Source organism: Lentinus tigrinus, assembly GCF_003813185.1.
Source record: "Lentinus tigrinus ALCF2SS1-7 unplaced genomic scaffold L226scaffold_72, whole genome shotgun sequence".
NCBI lineage: Eukaryota > Fungi > Basidiomycota > Agaricomycetes > Polyporales > Polyporaceae > Lentinus > Lentinus tigrinus.
In genome coordinates this window covers 36,108-51,102 of record NW_027137981.1, presented here as the reverse complement: position 1 = coordinate 51,102, position 14,995 = coordinate 36,108, and the positions used below count along the sequence as shown (strand labels likewise).

Here is a 14,995-nt window from a genome sequence, read left to right as displayed (position 1 = left end):
GAAGTTCCGAGGCAGCAACGCGGTCGATGTCGGTGTTTGATGTAGAGCCATGCTGATCGTGCTCGGAGAAGGCCGCTCACGCGATGCCAAGCCCAGGGAACGCGATGTTCAAGGGTGTGGAAGCATGACAGCAGAAGGCATTGCAGATGGACACGTCTCTACGTTTCTACAGAATCAGCCAAGCTCGACTGAACATGTGGGTAAATGGGAAACTTACCCGATGACCATGCCCCGCTGGCTCGAGGCAGTGTACGGGGTTGGACGTAGGTGCTATATACAAGCGCGTCACGACATCACCTGAAGAATGGAAAAGTCCGCTGGTCGATGTGATTTGCACGAAGGAAGATAGACGAGTTGCATGTAGCCTGCATAGTGCGAAAAGTAACTGTGTTTCGCGCAACCATGGTCAGACGTGCCAGACGTCACAGGTTCCGAGAAGACTCGGTTTGGATTCAAGTTACGAATGCACCTACCTCAACCTGAGCAAAGCACTGAGTGATGATATTGAATGGGATGCTGTTTATGGTTGTCATTCCGCAATACCAAACTGATGGTAGTCCAAGAGCAGGAAGTAGGAGAAGATACTTGCTGTGGCGCTTGCGCTTGGCCGGCACAGGTGAGGAGGAGATAAGATAAGATCTTTGACAACGAGGCTCGCCTCAGCTCTGTTTAACCGTTGTCAACCCCGTCGACATGGCAGATTCGAGATAGAGAATCTCAGGTTTCATTATGGCTCGCAGCTGACTCTATGTCAACTGCTCATCGCGCCGATGTGCATACTCATGGGTCGTAAAGAGAGGGGCATATTGCTGGAATATTTCCCGACACCCTCGGAATGCTCATGGTGGCCTAACATTGCCGGGCGGCGGGAGGAGGCGTGTCCCCGGCAGTTAGCATCTGCGGGCTGTGCCGCCGCAGTATACACCCACGTACACGCTGTCAGACTCGTCCATATACTTATATGTCCGAGATCTAGTCACATCCCCCTGTCTACCTCCGACCGTCTACCCTCGTACAGATCAGTGCTGACCTTGATTATTTACTTTCAGGACGTCCTGAAGATGCTCTCGTTAGGAGCGGTTGTCCTCTCTGTGTTCGCGAGCCTAATCGCACTCGTACTGGGGAAGTTACTATCGCTCGTTCCGCGGTTATACAAGAATAAGCTCAGGAACCTCCCGGGCCCTACCAACAAACACTGGTTCTTTGGCAACCTGCAGGCAATCAATGAAGAGGATAACTCTGTTCCGCAGGAGCGATGGGTTGCCGAAACTGGATCCGATACCATCGTGTACCGAGGTTTCCTGAGCGTGCGTGGTTTCGCCCCGTATCCCATCAGTCGGCGGTATACAGCTGACTTCACAATGTTTAGCTGCATCGTCTATGGACTCTAGACACTCGGGCGTTGAACCACATCCTCACGCACTCGGCCGATTATCAGAAACCCAGCGATGCGCGTAGGAATCTGGCTCGTATCTTGGGCGAAGGTACGTATACTCTGCGGGCGCAGATCCATGTGGTACTGATCACTTCCGCAGGTGTGCTGTTCACAGAAGGTTCGCGTTACGCAGCTACGGTAGATCCGCAGTTGACACTAACGTCCATCCAAATACCACGCTTCAGCTGATCAGCACCGGCAGCAGGTATTCAACTATCACGTGTCCATTCACTGCGCGTCGCTGACAATTCATTTCCTATCGCGCAGAGGAGAGTCATGGTCTGTCGCTATGTATCTCGCGCACTCGTTTCCGACGCTCACATTCCGCTTGTAGAACCCTGCCTTCGGCCCGGCCCAAATCCGCGAGCTTACGGAGATCTTCGTGGACAAGGCGATCGAGGTAAATCACGGTCAATTGAGCACACCGTGTAGAGTACACGTTCGCTCACCCCCTTGGTGCGACAGCTCCGCAACGTCTGGGATAATGAGATCACCAAACACGGCGAGCCCGCTCGCATCAATGTCATCAAGTCTCTGAGCAAGATGACTTTGGATGTTATCGGCCTCGCGGGATTCAACTACCGCTTCGACAGCCTTTCGGGTAAACCCAGTGAACTGGCGGAGGCGTTCAACCAGATTTTTGACCCCTCGCCGACCTTGACCTGGATGTTTTTCGCCAGAAATTTCCTCCCCATCCTGAACGTCATTGTAAGTGTTTGCCGCGCCTAAGCTTTGGTGCCGGTGCTAATACCATTGTAGCCGGATGAACGCACGAGGCGCATTGACAAGGCCCAGGCAACCATGCGACGTATTGGCTTGGAGTTGATCGCGGAGAAGAAGGCTCAAATCATGCGTGAGAGCTACGAAAGTAAGGAGAAGGAGGGTGGCGTCGAGCGCAATGATATGCGCGGCCGCGATCTGCTCACCCTGCTCCTCAAGGCGAACATGGCGACCGACATTCCGGACAACCAGAGGCTTTCGGACGAAGATGTTCTCGCTCGTACGTGTGTCTCTATTGCCCTCGTGCTTCCATGCGCTGATTGTCTATGCAGAGGTCCCGACGTAGGTCATTGCCTGCGACACCGTCGGCTGTACTGATTCTTGTGTGTCCGTAGTTTTTTGGTCGCGGGTCATGAGACGACGAGCACTGCGACGACATGGTGTCTCTACGCGCTCACGCAGGCTCCCGATGTCCAGAAGAAGCTTCGCGCTGAGCTTTTCACGCTCGATACCGACACGCCGACCATGGACGACCTCTCGAAGCTCCCTTACCTGGACATGGTCGTGCGTGAGACGCTCCGCGTCCATGCTCCCGTGCCGACGACTATGCGCATCGCGATGAAGGACGATGTCATCCCTGTCGCGGAGCCGTTCATTGATCGTAACGGTGATGTGCAGGACTCTATCAGGTAGCTGAGCCCGATCATGCCCCTACGGTGCACATATCACTGACATTTCCCTTCAGAATACGCAGGGAAACCCCGATCGTTATCCCCATCCTGGCTCTCAACCGGTCCAAGAAACTCTGGGGCGACGACGCGTTCGAGTTTAAGCCCGAGCGGTGGGAAAACCCGCCCGAGGCCATCTCGAGCATCCCCGGCGTGTGGGGTCATATCCTCAGCTTCCTCGGCGGCCCGCGTGCGTGCATCGGCTATCGGTTCTCTCTCATTGAGTACGTCTTCCACCCTCCTTGATCGATGGTGTGCTGATGCAAGTGCTCTCAGGATGAAGGCACTTATTTACGTACTCGTGCGCGCATTCGAGTTCGAGCTCGCGGTACCGCCTGAGGAAATCATGAAGAAGTCCGCCATTGTCCAGCGTCCTCTCCTGCGCAGCGCTCAGAGCGAGGGAAGCCAGATGCCGCTCCTTGTGCGTCGGTACAAGCGGTCGTAGATCATCTTTAACGGTGAAACGGTGACACTGGAGCATCGTATACTGCCGTCCTATTGGTTATTTATCGGACGCTCATGTATGTATTATCTACTGGAAGATCTGCACGATATTCATGAATGGATTGCTGTATCTAGCAATTTCAGTCTTTCGAGCATGCCTACACGTATAGTCAATCACCACACGACGCTATCGTTGGTGTACAGTTGGCAGTCGCCTTCCGAGGTGGTTATAGCGAACTGAATGCGGTTCTATTCGTCCGGCGTCTAGCGGGACGGGACCGGGTTTTGGCATGACAAGACGGCGCTTCTTACTTCTTTCTCATACCACCACCACTGCAGACTACAGGCGAGCGGATTTTGTTGATCGCATACCTAGTCATTGAGACTTGGAAACAGATATGTCGATGCTTTCATACGACGTCTTAAGCATGATCCTTGACTACGGGCGCGTTGGAGATTATGACACGCCAAGTCGTGCAATGGTCTTGACTTGGGCGTCCGCCGCACGAGTGTGCCGGAGTTGGACTACTCTGGCGAGGACGATGTTGTATCGCCATGCAGACCTGACAGCTCTAGAGGACGGTCAGCCAGGCCCTTGGCTGCCTCTCTACATCCGGACAATGCGCACTTCCCCGCACCTTCACGCCTTGGTCCGCATCCTCCACATAACAACGAGGGGACAGCCGTTCCCGGAGCTCTACGGCTGGATACAAGCCCTTCCTAAAAGCTCACTTACAGTTCTTGACTACTCTTGGGAGGGCTTTCGGGGGCAGAATGACGATAGTTCTCAATCATTTATTCTCCAAGCCCCCGCCGTGCGGGCTATCCGCAAGTTGCAAGTTTGCGGTTCATTCTCCCCGACGGCTTTGGTGTCTATCATGACGCTCTCACAGCTCGAAGAGCTGCTGATCACTATTGACCACCTGCAGAAGCTGAGCTTCCACATTCCCGCTCCCACGCCGCGACTGAAGCACTTGGACATAACGATCAACCCCACTTTCTCTCCTGCCTCGTTTGATCTGCTCCGTATTCTTGTCACTGCACCACAGCTCGAAGTACTCATCATCCGCCTCGGGAGTCTTGGCTGGCGCGCATACCAGGCGCTCTCCCGGGCACTTCGCTCTACGACGTCCACGCTCAAACAGTTCGGTCTCTACGGCAATCTGGAGGAATGGACCAGTGGGCTCGAATGCTCATTCATGGACAGTCTCATTGTACAGTGCCCATCCCTCGAGACCGTCAGCTGCCACCAGGGTACTTTCACTCATCGCTTCTTCCGGCACTTCTCTCCGGTGATCAAGGTGCTCAACCTTGTCATACCCAGCCCGACCTCCCTTTCGGACGAGTGCCGCAAAGCGCTCATCCAGTGCTTGCGCGAGGCGCAGAAGAGAGAGTTGGCACTCACTCGGGTCTTCGTATGGCCTCGATGGGAGGAGGACTCTCTATATGACATCATGTTGGACGCTTGCAATGCCAGCGGGATCTCCTTCTCGTCGCAGTGATAAGGATGTGGACATTTCATTTTCTGGCATCGTGTCCCGATGTCGGTGTGTTTCTGACCTGCGCCCACACCACCTGACCGTCACTCTCACCGCGGCTCTACATCTCAAAAAGAAATTGGAAACACCGTCGCACTTGAAATGGTGAGTTATTCTTGTACTTCGCAAGTGATATACTGATAAGACCCAGTCTACAGCCACTCTACAGGTCAAATGCACACAGTGAGCGCAAGTATTTGATATATCCTTGCTCCCACCCAACCCGCCCATCGCAGACAGACTTCTGCTGACCGCTCACTTCACTCGCTGCCGGCTGAGGAGTTAGAGCTGTTCTCCGTCCTAGGTCGAAAGTATGTGCGTTCTTGCGCGTGTGGTACGCTCAGACGCTGCATGGCGGTATCGACAGTCGCAGGGGATGCCGCCGGACTTGGATACACCCGGAGGACTTAGTTTTGATTTGGACATCGACATCCCTCTCGCTTGACACCAAAGGGAAATCAAAGGTGGGATTTATACCCTTTACCTCCAGAGCTGCAATTTTCGGACGTCGGACTCTTCTTGTTGCACCAATACACCTCGGAGGAAGGGGCCGTAAGTAGCTTGGCCGAGTCTCTGGTGAGTGAAGTTTTTCGCCAAACCCCCTCGTAACTCCATTTGGCTAAGATTCGAACAGAGCTTCGATCCCACTCCGCCGGACGTTATCATCGAGTTCTTACCCCTCTGTCGCACGCCGTACTGCCCATCTGTTCTTGTCTGAACATCGACCACAATTTCTAAGTACCCTTTCCCAGGGTCCTCCGATGTCGGTTCAACTCCACGCCGACCGGAGTTGAGCAAAGTAGGATGGCGTTAAGGACAATGAAACACCGGTTCTCAGGTCCCAGCCGGGGGATTTGAACAGGACATGACATCATGACACGACTTCGATACCACAAGTCTGTCAGGACTCAGGTACCACACTCCCCCCTGACATAGAAGGCCAATTCGGCTATATAATCCGAGGCGACTGTGGTCTGTCAAACTGCGGTTGCTAGCCCCACGCTCTGCGCATTTCGCAAGGGTGTCTCCTCTCCCTCTATTCTCCATGAAATCCTCTGTCTTCTGCGAGCTCGACGCGTGGGCGGTGTTGGTGGCTGGCTCTTTATTCCTCGTTCTCCGCTTCCTCAATGGACGTCGTCGAGGTCTTTCACTTCCTCCAGGCCCTAAGCCGCTTCCTATTCTTGGCAATATCTTCAATCTACCCAGGAGAATAGTGGCCAAGGAGTATTACAAGCTGAACGAACGCTACGGTGCGTCTCTATCGTTTCTCACTCCCAGCATATGTCCTCAAATGGCATATCGTTGCAGGCGATGTCGTTTACTTGAATGCTCTTGGGCAGTCTATGGTGCTCCTCGGCTCCTACGAGACTGCACGCGAACTGATGGACAAGCGTTCGTCCAACTACTCGAACAGGCCGCGGTGCATCATGAAGAGTCTGTGAGTTGTCTCGGCTGTTCATCGGTTCCTCTACTCGGACTGACCACTTGACAGCATCGGCGGAGATTGGGCCTTCGTTTTCGACCAATATGAACAGCTCTGGCGACGGCGCAGGAAGGCCTTCCATCACCACTTTGGCCCCAAAGCAATCGCCCAGTTCGAGAGCGTGCAAGAAGATGCCGCACGACATCTTGTACAAAACCTCCTTGCGACGCCGCAACGCTTTGCTGACCATCTGCGCTTGTGAGTTTCAGACTATATCGAAATACGCCTCAAGCCTGACATTTGTGTAGCGCGTTCGGATGGACGATCTTGCGCGTGGTATATGGCATCACCGCATCTTCACTCGACGACGAGTTCCTTGAGTTGGAAGAGGAAGCGCAGGCAATCACCAACAAGGCTTACACTCCGGGGAAGTACCTAGTGGAGGTATTCCCCATCCTGCGGCATGTCCCCGCGTGGTTTCCTGGGGCGCAGTTCAAACGTGACGTAGCGAAGTGGTACGTCACATTGCAAGCAACGCGGAACAGGCCCTTCGATGTTGCGATAGAGAATATGGTTAGATTCCATCATGCTGAGCCGAGGTCATGGTATATGGTGCTCACTGACGTCAACAGCGCCGAGGAGATGCCACCCCTTCAATTGTCTCCTCCATGATTGAAGCCTCGCATGCAAAGGGAGGCATGTCTCCGGAAGAGGACTCAATTGTACGAGACTCCACTGCTATGGCCTACTTTGGTCAGTACAATCTACATTCCGGTCCGTAATAGCGTCTCAGGGTCCAGCTGACTCCTCGTGCCCATTCTGTCACAGGTGCCGTTGATACGGTGAAGCATACAAGCTATCTGCGGCTATAACTGACATGCTGACGCAATGTTTGCAAGGTGCAATCGACTACTACCACGTTCCTCTGCGCGATGGCGCTGTTCCCTGAGGTACAGAAGAAGGCACAAGCCGAGTTGGATGCCGTCGTCGGGCCGAACCGACTGCCCAGCTTCAGCGATCGGGACTCGCTGCCATACGTGAACGCCATCATCTACGAATGTCTTCGCTGGAAGCCCACCGCGCAGCTCGGACTCCCGCACAGATCTGTCGCGGACGATGAATTCAACGGGTATGTCATCCCTGGTGGTTCCTTGATACTTCCCAACGTATGGTGAGCGCGTCGACTCGCACTTCCGGCCAATTCTCTGTCGTAGCTAATCGGACCATTGCAGGGCTATGGCTCGCGACCCGAAACATTACCCCGATCCTGACACGTTCATTCCCGAGCGATTTCTCACTGTAGACGGACGTGCCAACCCAGACGTCCTCCATCCACGCGAGTACGTGTTCGGTTTCGGTCGCAGGTACGTGTTGTGTTCGAGCAGACTATGCGCGACTTCTGAATTCTGCTCTGCGTAGGATATGTCCTGGCAGTCACTTCGGAGAGGCGACGCTATTCATCACATTCGCTACAATTCTGCATGCCCTCTTCATCGAGCCACCGGTGGACGAGAGAGGTCATCCAGTCCTCCTGGCGAGCGAAGACGTGCAGATGAAGGAGAGCTTCTTGACGTGAGTACCACTGACTGAAGTACCTCTGCTAAAACAATCGCCAAACAACTTCCCACAGGCATCCAGTAGGGCTCTCCTATAGGTTCAGAACCCGGTCGAACTCTGCAGAGGCTCTGGTCTTCGGTCATCGTGCCCACAGTAGTACAGATGAATTGTAATCGAGTTTAGCGTGACACGTAAACACTTCCTGGACCGCTATCGATGATTTTTTTACAACTCGACTCCTACGTCCTCTGCGATCTTCTGCTCGTCCCGCAGCGTGCGGATCAGTGTCTCGGATGCCGCGGAGCGGGGCACGATGTTACACTCGAATGGCTCAGCGTATCTGTGATGAAGTGAGCTGCATGGACAAGGACCTAGCGGGAGACACGTACGAGATCACGCCGAGCGTCATCTTCATGTTCACGGGCACAGCGTTCCCGTTCTCATCTGTCGGGGCCGAGACCCAGAACGTGTGTAGTATGGATGACAACAGCGTGAAGAGCGTTCTCTCTGCGAAGTGCTTGCCAGGGCAAATCCTGCAGAGAGGATCGTCGACGTCTCATGAGCTATGTGCACGCGCAAACCGCAGCGGATACGCACCTCCTTCCATAGCCGAACGCGATCATACCCGGGTCGAGTACGCTATGGTCAAGCTGTCCATCCTTGAGGAAGCGCTCGGGCCTGAACTCCTCGGGGTCCGTGTAGTGTCTGGGATCGCGAGAGTAGGCCCTACGACACCGCCCGTTAAGGTTCACCTCATGATAAGCTCGACTTGCACGTACCATATGTTAGAAACGACGATCGAGCCTTTTGGAATGCGGTATCCCTGGTACTCGTCTTCCTCCATTGACAGGTGCGCGACGCCCGTTGGGATGACGGACTTCCACCGGAGGCACTCCTTGATGAGTGCGCAGACGTAGGGGAGGAGCTTCTCGTCGTCGAATGTCGGAAGGCGGTGGGGTCCTACTACGGTGTCGAGCTCGGTTTGCGCCCGCTTCTGGACTTCTGGGTAATTGGCCATTGCCGCGAAGAACGTTTGCATGGTTGACAATGTCTACATGAAAATTTAGGTTGGTATGATCCAAGGCATAATGAGGGAGACCCACTGTATCGGAGGCACCTTGCAGTCGATGTCAGCCTCCAGACGCGAGAGCGCGGAACATGCTTCGACTTACCTAGGTAGACGGACGCAGCAGAGTCCTTCGCAATCTCTTCGTCTGCGCCCGCATTCACACGATCCTTGAGGTCCGAGACCATCGAATGGACACCTTGACCTTCGCGCTACGAGAACATGCTCAGCTACGGGGCCAAAGGAAAGATCTAGCCATACTGACTATAGCTTTCACAGCGCCTTCCCATGGCTCGTTGCGCATACGAAGGACCGCATCGCGCCACCCTGCGGCGTCCCGTTTGAACTTCGCGCCCGGGAACCACTTCGGGATGAAGCGCATGATCGGGAATGTCTCCACGAGGTACTTTCCAGGAAGGAAAGCGAGGTTGAAAGCCGTGATTGCTTTTTCGCCCGTGTGCATGTAATCGTCATCAGGCGTGAGGTCCAGTCCGTAGACGACGCGCATGATGATCGATGTGAACAAGCTGCATAATGTAACGGTGTCAGTTCGTCATATACTGGCAGGACGCATGAGTGTAATGAAATGAACGCACGATCGTCCGTGGACGCTGAACTCCTTCGGGTCGTCCAGAAGCCGAACAAGGAAAGCCTTCACATCCCGTTCCTGAATGGAACTGTACTGCGTGACGGCCTTGGCGTTCATGTGCTGGTGAAAGTTGCGTCGGATCCCCCGCCATCTGTCACCGTATGGGACCGTTCCCAAAAGCCAGGATAGTCCCGTCCTGTAAGAGGTGGTTTCAGGTTCAGGAGGGGGCGCGGGCTCACGATGTCGTTGACTTACAGCTCTGCCATGGAGGAGAACTTACGGTCGGAGTAGTTGGAGGCGCGCTTGTCCAGGAGTTCAATGGCTGCCTCGTGCGTACCGAGGATGATCATGGGTTGCCCGAATGCATCCAGGTATGCGACGTCACCTGCAAGATGGAGAATGACATCAGCGGGGCACTGATGAGCTGACGCAGAGAAGTCGAGTACCATACTGCTCGTTCATGTCGCGGAAGTGTACTTCAAGATCCTGCGTAGGCACGTCGAGCAGGTTGCCTATGATTGGGAGTCGGCGGGGTCCGGGAGGAAGGGGCAAGTTGAGTCTGCTGCACGAAACCTGGCGCCGCCAGAGAAGGACAGCCAAGGCAAAGGCGAACAGAACCAGCACGGGGGCCGGAAAGTTGAAATATGTGAGATATTCTGGAGGCATAGTCGAGACGTAGAAGAGGGCTATTGGTCAACTGTTGGGTGTCCGTGACGAGATTCTTATACATCGTCGGGGATGGGGGGGAGCTGTGGCACCCGGCATTCAACACGAAGGAGTAATGAGCTACCTGAAAAGGGAGCGGCTCCTTGAAGAACAGGACATAAAGAGTAGGGAATGGTCAAATCTTGGTCGATTACGCACTGATCGCGATGGACCCCCCACCATCATGATGACCAACATCTCCTGGTTGCTTCACCACCATTGGTGCATTCCTCCGAGTAATGATCACAGGTTGGAGCTTAAGTCGCTATAGCGAAGCGAACCTTCAACCCGGCCTGCGTCAGCTTGCCTCGTTATTAACTGATATACTTGACAAAGAATCTGTGCTGAAAATGCTGCTGGACCCGGGGATGCATGGGCAGCAGTTGGTGTCGTGGGAGCACGTTGCAATGTGCGCGAATGGCTTACTGAAGACGAGCGACAGCGCATGTGTTTCGCGTGGAATGAAGCAGTAGACCAAGATACGAAGGTGACGTACTTTCCAGACCAGCCGACAGAGTGTCCGGACTGAAATGCGCACACCCTGGGTTGTGTGCAGTCGAGGCTCGATCAAGGAAATAGGTGCAGCAGGACTGAGCGTATGGTGAGACGAGTAGCTGGATGCGGCGGTGACACAGGCCGCCAGCTTGGACATGAGTCACTCATCGAAGCTTGATGACGGAAATCTGCTATATACAGGGAACCGTTCAGCCAAATTCCTGAAACAAAATGATTCCAAGGATACGCCAGTCCACGAGCCTGCATGCTACGCCGACGGAGGCCAATGGCGTAGGTTCATGTGCATACATTTCGCCAAGATGAGGACGCAATTCTGAGCGGTATTTGCTGCCCTCTGGCTGCGCATGATTGATGGTGTTGTAGGTTCGTGGACGGTGCTTCGGGAGTCGGAGTGGCAGGTGCCAAGAAGGCCGGGAGCGGAGTTTGAGGTCGTGAGGTACCAAATCATAATCTCCGATACAACTTGTATTGATTAAACTGATTGGCACCGATTCCTCACAAAGGGTCGGAGTTCGGAAAAGACAAGACGAGCCTTTCGGACCTTGAAAACCATTACAGCTTTTGAGGTTCCTCCCAATCAACCCTGTTCGCATAATTGCTACAGTGCTTCAATTGCAAGCTTCACCTCTTACGGTACCTTAGCCTCACTTGAAATGAAGACGAGACACAGGCCCCTTTCTTCTGATCGGAGCTGAAGAGGCTCCGAAGACCCACACCTGTACACCTCACCCACTTCAAACCCCGAGTAGCACTTGCAGAATCGTAAGGACATTTCCGTGGGCACGTCTCTCGTGCTACCTGTGCTAGGTTCAATCCACTGAGAGCTCCGTCTAGATGCTGACAGAGCTGATGGGCATAGTGGGTCTAGTTCTGCTCCCGGACGACCGCAGCCTCGGGTCCCAGGTACTTATATGTCGAGTGAGTCGCGCCTCAGTCTAGCCATCACATAGTACACTCATACTCGCTTTCACAGTTCTTCTAAACATCAACGACATGGCTCCGAGTACGCAGAAGATGCTCTGCCTGCCCGAAGCCGGCAAGCCCTGGAAACTCTACACCGAGTGGCCTGTCCCTACTCTCGGCCCGAACGACCTCCTAGTCAAGATCGTCTCTGCCGCGCTCAATCCGGCTGAATGGCGTATTCAAGAAGGCTTCGTAGGCGTCAGCAGACTTGTTAAGAATTGGCCGTACATCGGAGGACTAGACGGAGCAGGCATCGTCGAGGAGGTCGGTTCTGCAGTTACGACCTTCGCGAAGGGGGACAAGGTGTAAGTCTGCTCTCACTCGTTTTGGCACGTCACATGTATCTCAAAGTTGCCATGCAGGATCGCCCCAGGCGGCTTCGAACAGGAACATGCCACTTTCCAGGAGTACAACGTCATCGCAGCTGTGGATGCTGCCAAGGTATGCTTCAATCATTACTTACCGTGCCTCCGGCTGACTTTCTACATAGATACCAGAGAACACGTCCTTTGACCAGGCGGCGACTCTCCCCCTCGCGCTCTCCACCGTCGCATCCGGTATCTGGGCGCACGAGCCTGGCTCACGGTCCGTGAACTTCCCTGCTCCCTGGGAAGAGGGTGGTTCCACAAAGTTCGCTGGCAAGGCCGCGTTCATCGTCGGGGGCGCGGGATCCATGGGACAGATGGGTACGTCATTGATCGCCGTGAATGGCTACATTTTCTCAGAACTCAGGACCCGAATTGGATGATTGCGGCCTCCCACAGCGATCCAATTCGCAAGGCTTGGGGGCTTCTCTCCCATCATCACGACCGCCTCCCTTCATAACGCAGATTACCTCAAGTCCCTCGGTACCACGCACATCGTCGACCGTACCCTGCCCGACGCCACGATTCTGGCGGAGCTCCCGAAGCTCACCGGAGGAAAGCCAGTCGTGTACGCGTTCGATGCTGTCGGGTCCGAAGCGAACCAGGAACTCGCGTACGCTGCGGTCGCCCCAGGAGGCGCGGTCGTGACCGTCATGCCGGCGGCCGAAGCGGCGCTGAAGGAGAAAGTGCAGCGCGACGGGAGCGCGAAGGCCGTCGGGGTTTGTTTTGGCGATCTGCGGATCCCGCCGCATAGGAAGCTGGGAGCTGAGCTGTATGGCAGGCTGACGGAGTGGCTGGAGAAGGGACTTATTGTGGTGAGTCTATAGGCTCACAGACCGTGACGATTGCTTACACTGAGACTTGCCATCGGGTAGCCGAACAGGGTCGAGGTCATCCCGGGAGGTCTTCTGGGTATCCCGGAGGGCTGCGATCGTATCAAACACAACAAGGTCAGCGGCGTGAAGCTTGTTGTGCACCCTCAAGAGACCGAATGAGCCCATGCCGGGAGGAATGCAGCGCTCATAGGACATGCATGCGTGTAGAATGCTGAATAAATAGAAGATTGGCACTAGCTCCATCCGCCGGATGAGCAGGCCTAGCTCTTAGTCTTACACATCAAAGTAGCACCTAGCACGAAGCTCGAGCTTGAGACTGGACCTATATCCGATACAGGTCGTATCGGGAGCGACGTCCATGAAGCGATGTTGCATGTATTGGTTACAGGTTATAATGTGAACGTGGAAGTCAGATGCAGTAGCTTGAAGTAGAGAATGCAATTACGACTCAGCACAAGCATTGGGCCCACCTGCACTACGCAGTACGAGCGGGATATTATATAAAGAGAAGGAAACAACCGACATAGTACGCGTCGAAGCTCACGGTTCGTTGTTGAGTGGTTTCCTAGCAACGGGGATCTTGAAAAACTCCGAGTGCGAGGCCAGAGTCCAGAGTCCGCGAAGCTAGGTTTGTCGGCAATGGCCGAAGCGTGGCAGTGCCATATTGGAGGAGGTCCTTCGGGCGTCTCCCATCCGTCCTGCCGACGACGACACCGTGGCTGAACGCGGACCAGGACTGTGACTGCATCCGGTGAACCGACCAACAGTACGTTTCAGTACACGACGAATGGCTTCTTTCGGCCGAGTGTGGATTCAAAACAATGCCTGGTAAGGCATGAGTCATACGGAGCGTTCAGCGGTTGAATAATGGTGGACAGGTCCTTCCAGATACTACTTAGGAGGCCCACCGGCCACCTCAAGACCGGGAAACTCGAGATCGGAGAGATATTTCTGATTCATGAGGTCAACGTTCTCCAACACCTCCTCTCCTAACAACACCCTCGTTCGGATGGCTGAAAACCCCACTTTGCCAGCAAATTTCCCAGCTAACCCTGCTTGCGGATGCTATGTAGTCTCCTTCGAATTATCCGTCACTGAAGGGCGGCGGTTTAGTTCGAGCGATTGGCCCGGGTACTCCCTCCCCCAGCGCATGAACAGGCACGAACACATAAGCGTATGTCACGACGATCGACATTTGCATCCGCACACCCTCGATCGCTGTCCTTGGACTCACTCGTAGGTATCCTCACACGGTCCCGCCCGCGTTTCGTAACTCAATTTTTGCATCCGCCAGGCTCGTCTTACGACATCCTCTCGTTCCTCCGCCTTCAGTGGCGGACAGTGCAGCATGGTGACGGAGCACAAACATAGTTTCCGGTTACATCCGCACAATCGAGCATGGCATTCGCTCCAAGATGCCTCTCCATTGCGCGTTCATCCCGCCAGGAGGGGGCGTCGGTCTTCACCCTCACCATCGGCGTCGATGTCACCCCAGGGTGCGGTCCAGCTTTGCGTGATTTCCATTCCAAGGATTCGTTGGCGCAGCGCAATCCTTCATAAGGCTTGCGGTCTTCATCTCATCTTCCAACGCAGTATCGAGGTCCCGCAGCCCCGCCACATCTCCTCCCCGCACATCGGTCAAGATGCGCACTTTCGGGCTTCCTCTCGTCCTCATCACCTTGGGGCTGACTTTCGTGAATGCTCAAGTCGCTGTTACCCACACTTCGCGTGCTGTGAGCCCGTCGCGAGCCCCGCGCCCCACGCAGGACCCACGTCCTTCTCATGCACTCCCTCCACGTGCCGAGACTCCATCGCGGGCCCCGCGCCCCTCGCGATCTCCCATCCCCTCACGCGCAATTGCTGAGCGCGCTATGACCCCGTCGCGAGCCCCACGCCCATCGCGTGCTCCGCGCCCCTCGCGTGCGGTGGCTGAGCGTGCTGACAGGCCTTCTCGTGCCCCACGTCCCTCGCGTGCACCGATCCCGTCGCGGGCTCTTTATGAGCGTGCTGTTCGGCCGTCGCGGGCCCCGCGCCCCTCGCGTGCCCCTCGTCCTTCGCGTGCACTCGCTGAGCGCGCTGTTCGTCCCTCCCGTGCCCCACGTCCGTCGCG

At 55.1% G+C, this 14,995-nt stretch overlaps 6 protein-coding genes across 6 annotated transcripts; 4 read left to right on the top strand and 2 right to left on the bottom strand.

The window, feature by feature from the left end:
- Positions 1 to 713: 713 nt before the first annotated feature.
- Positions 714 to 3,485, top strand: L226DRAFT_540994 (cytochrome P450). The gene is made up of 12 exons (XM_067681981.1): positions 714 to 1,307; positions 1,370 to 1,484; positions 1,536 to 1,553; positions 1,621 to 1,640; positions 1,703 to 1,714; positions 1,770 to 1,835; positions 1,901 to 2,143; positions 2,195 to 2,435; positions 2,488 to 2,497; positions 2,551 to 2,844; positions 2,901 to 3,107; positions 3,160 to 3,485. The coding sequence occupies exons 1-12, from the start codon at positions 1,062 to 1,064 to the stop codon at positions 3,326 to 3,328; spliced, it is 1,641 nt and encodes a 546-aa protein (XP_067528716.1). The 5' UTR covers positions 714 to 1,061; the 3' UTR covers positions 3,329 to 3,485.
- Positions 3,486 to 3,869: 384 nt separating this feature from the next.
- L226DRAFT_576663 (uncharacterized protein) lies at positions 3,870 to 4,829 on the top strand (the record flags this gene model as incomplete). The annotated part of the gene is made up of 1 exon (XM_067685404.1): positions 3,870 to 4,829. One exon carries the CDS (start codon positions 3,870 to 3,872, stop codon positions 4,827 to 4,829), a length of 960 nt encoding a protein of 319 aa, XP_067528715.1.
- Positions 4,830 to 5,910: 1,081 nt separating this feature from the next.
- L226DRAFT_576662 (O-methylsterigmatocystin oxidoreductase) lies at positions 5,911 to 7,864 on the top strand (the record flags this gene model as incomplete). Its single annotated transcript, XM_067685403.1, has 9 exons — positions 5,911 to 6,115; positions 6,174 to 6,303; positions 6,358 to 6,546; positions 6,597 to 6,861; positions 6,921 to 7,041; positions 7,117 to 7,130; positions 7,188 to 7,459; positions 7,521 to 7,652; positions 7,708 to 7,864. 9 exons carry the CDS (start codon positions 5,911 to 5,913, stop codon positions 7,862 to 7,864), a joined length of 1,485 nt encoding a protein of 494 aa, XP_067528714.1.
- A 110-nt stretch (positions 7,865 to 7,974) lies between these two features.
- Positions 7,975 to 10,490, bottom strand: L226DRAFT_540990 (cytochrome P450). The gene is made up of 11 exons (XM_067681980.1): positions 10,365 to 10,490; positions 9,947 to 10,308; positions 9,756 to 9,885; positions 9,508 to 9,696; positions 9,177 to 9,438; positions 9,018 to 9,123; positions 8,949 to 8,962; positions 8,625 to 8,896; positions 8,443 to 8,571; positions 8,235 to 8,378; positions 7,975 to 8,185 (listed from the first exon to the last, which is right to left on the bottom strand). The coding sequence occupies exons 2-11, from the start codon at positions 10,164 to 10,166 to the stop codon at positions 8,071 to 8,073; spliced, it is 1,581 nt and encodes a 526-aa protein (XP_067528713.1). The 5' UTR covers positions 10,167 to 10,308; positions 10,365 to 10,490; the 3' UTR covers positions 7,975 to 8,070.
- L226DRAFT_540989 (uncharacterized protein) lies at positions 10,207 to 11,078 on the bottom strand. The gene is made up of 2 exons (XM_067681979.1): positions 10,702 to 11,078; positions 10,207 to 10,486 (listed from the first exon to the last, which is right to left on the bottom strand). Exons 1-2 carry the CDS (start codon positions 10,855 to 10,857, stop codon positions 10,463 to 10,465), a joined length of 180 nt encoding a protein of 59 aa, XP_067528712.1. The 5' UTR covers positions 10,858 to 11,078; the 3' UTR covers positions 10,207 to 10,462.
- Positions 11,079 to 11,714: 636 nt separating this feature from the next.
- On the top strand, positions 11,715 to 13,044 carry L226DRAFT_548665 (GroES-like protein; the record flags this gene model as incomplete). Its single annotated transcript, XM_067682614.1, has 5 exons — positions 11,715 to 11,989; positions 12,047 to 12,125; positions 12,175 to 12,370; positions 12,449 to 12,864; positions 12,925 to 13,044. The coding sequence occupies 5 exons, from the start codon at positions 11,715 to 11,717 to the stop codon at positions 13,042 to 13,044; spliced, it is 1,086 nt and encodes a 361-aa protein (XP_067528711.1).
- Between the last annotated feature and the right edge of the window lie 1,951 nt (positions 13,045 to 14,995).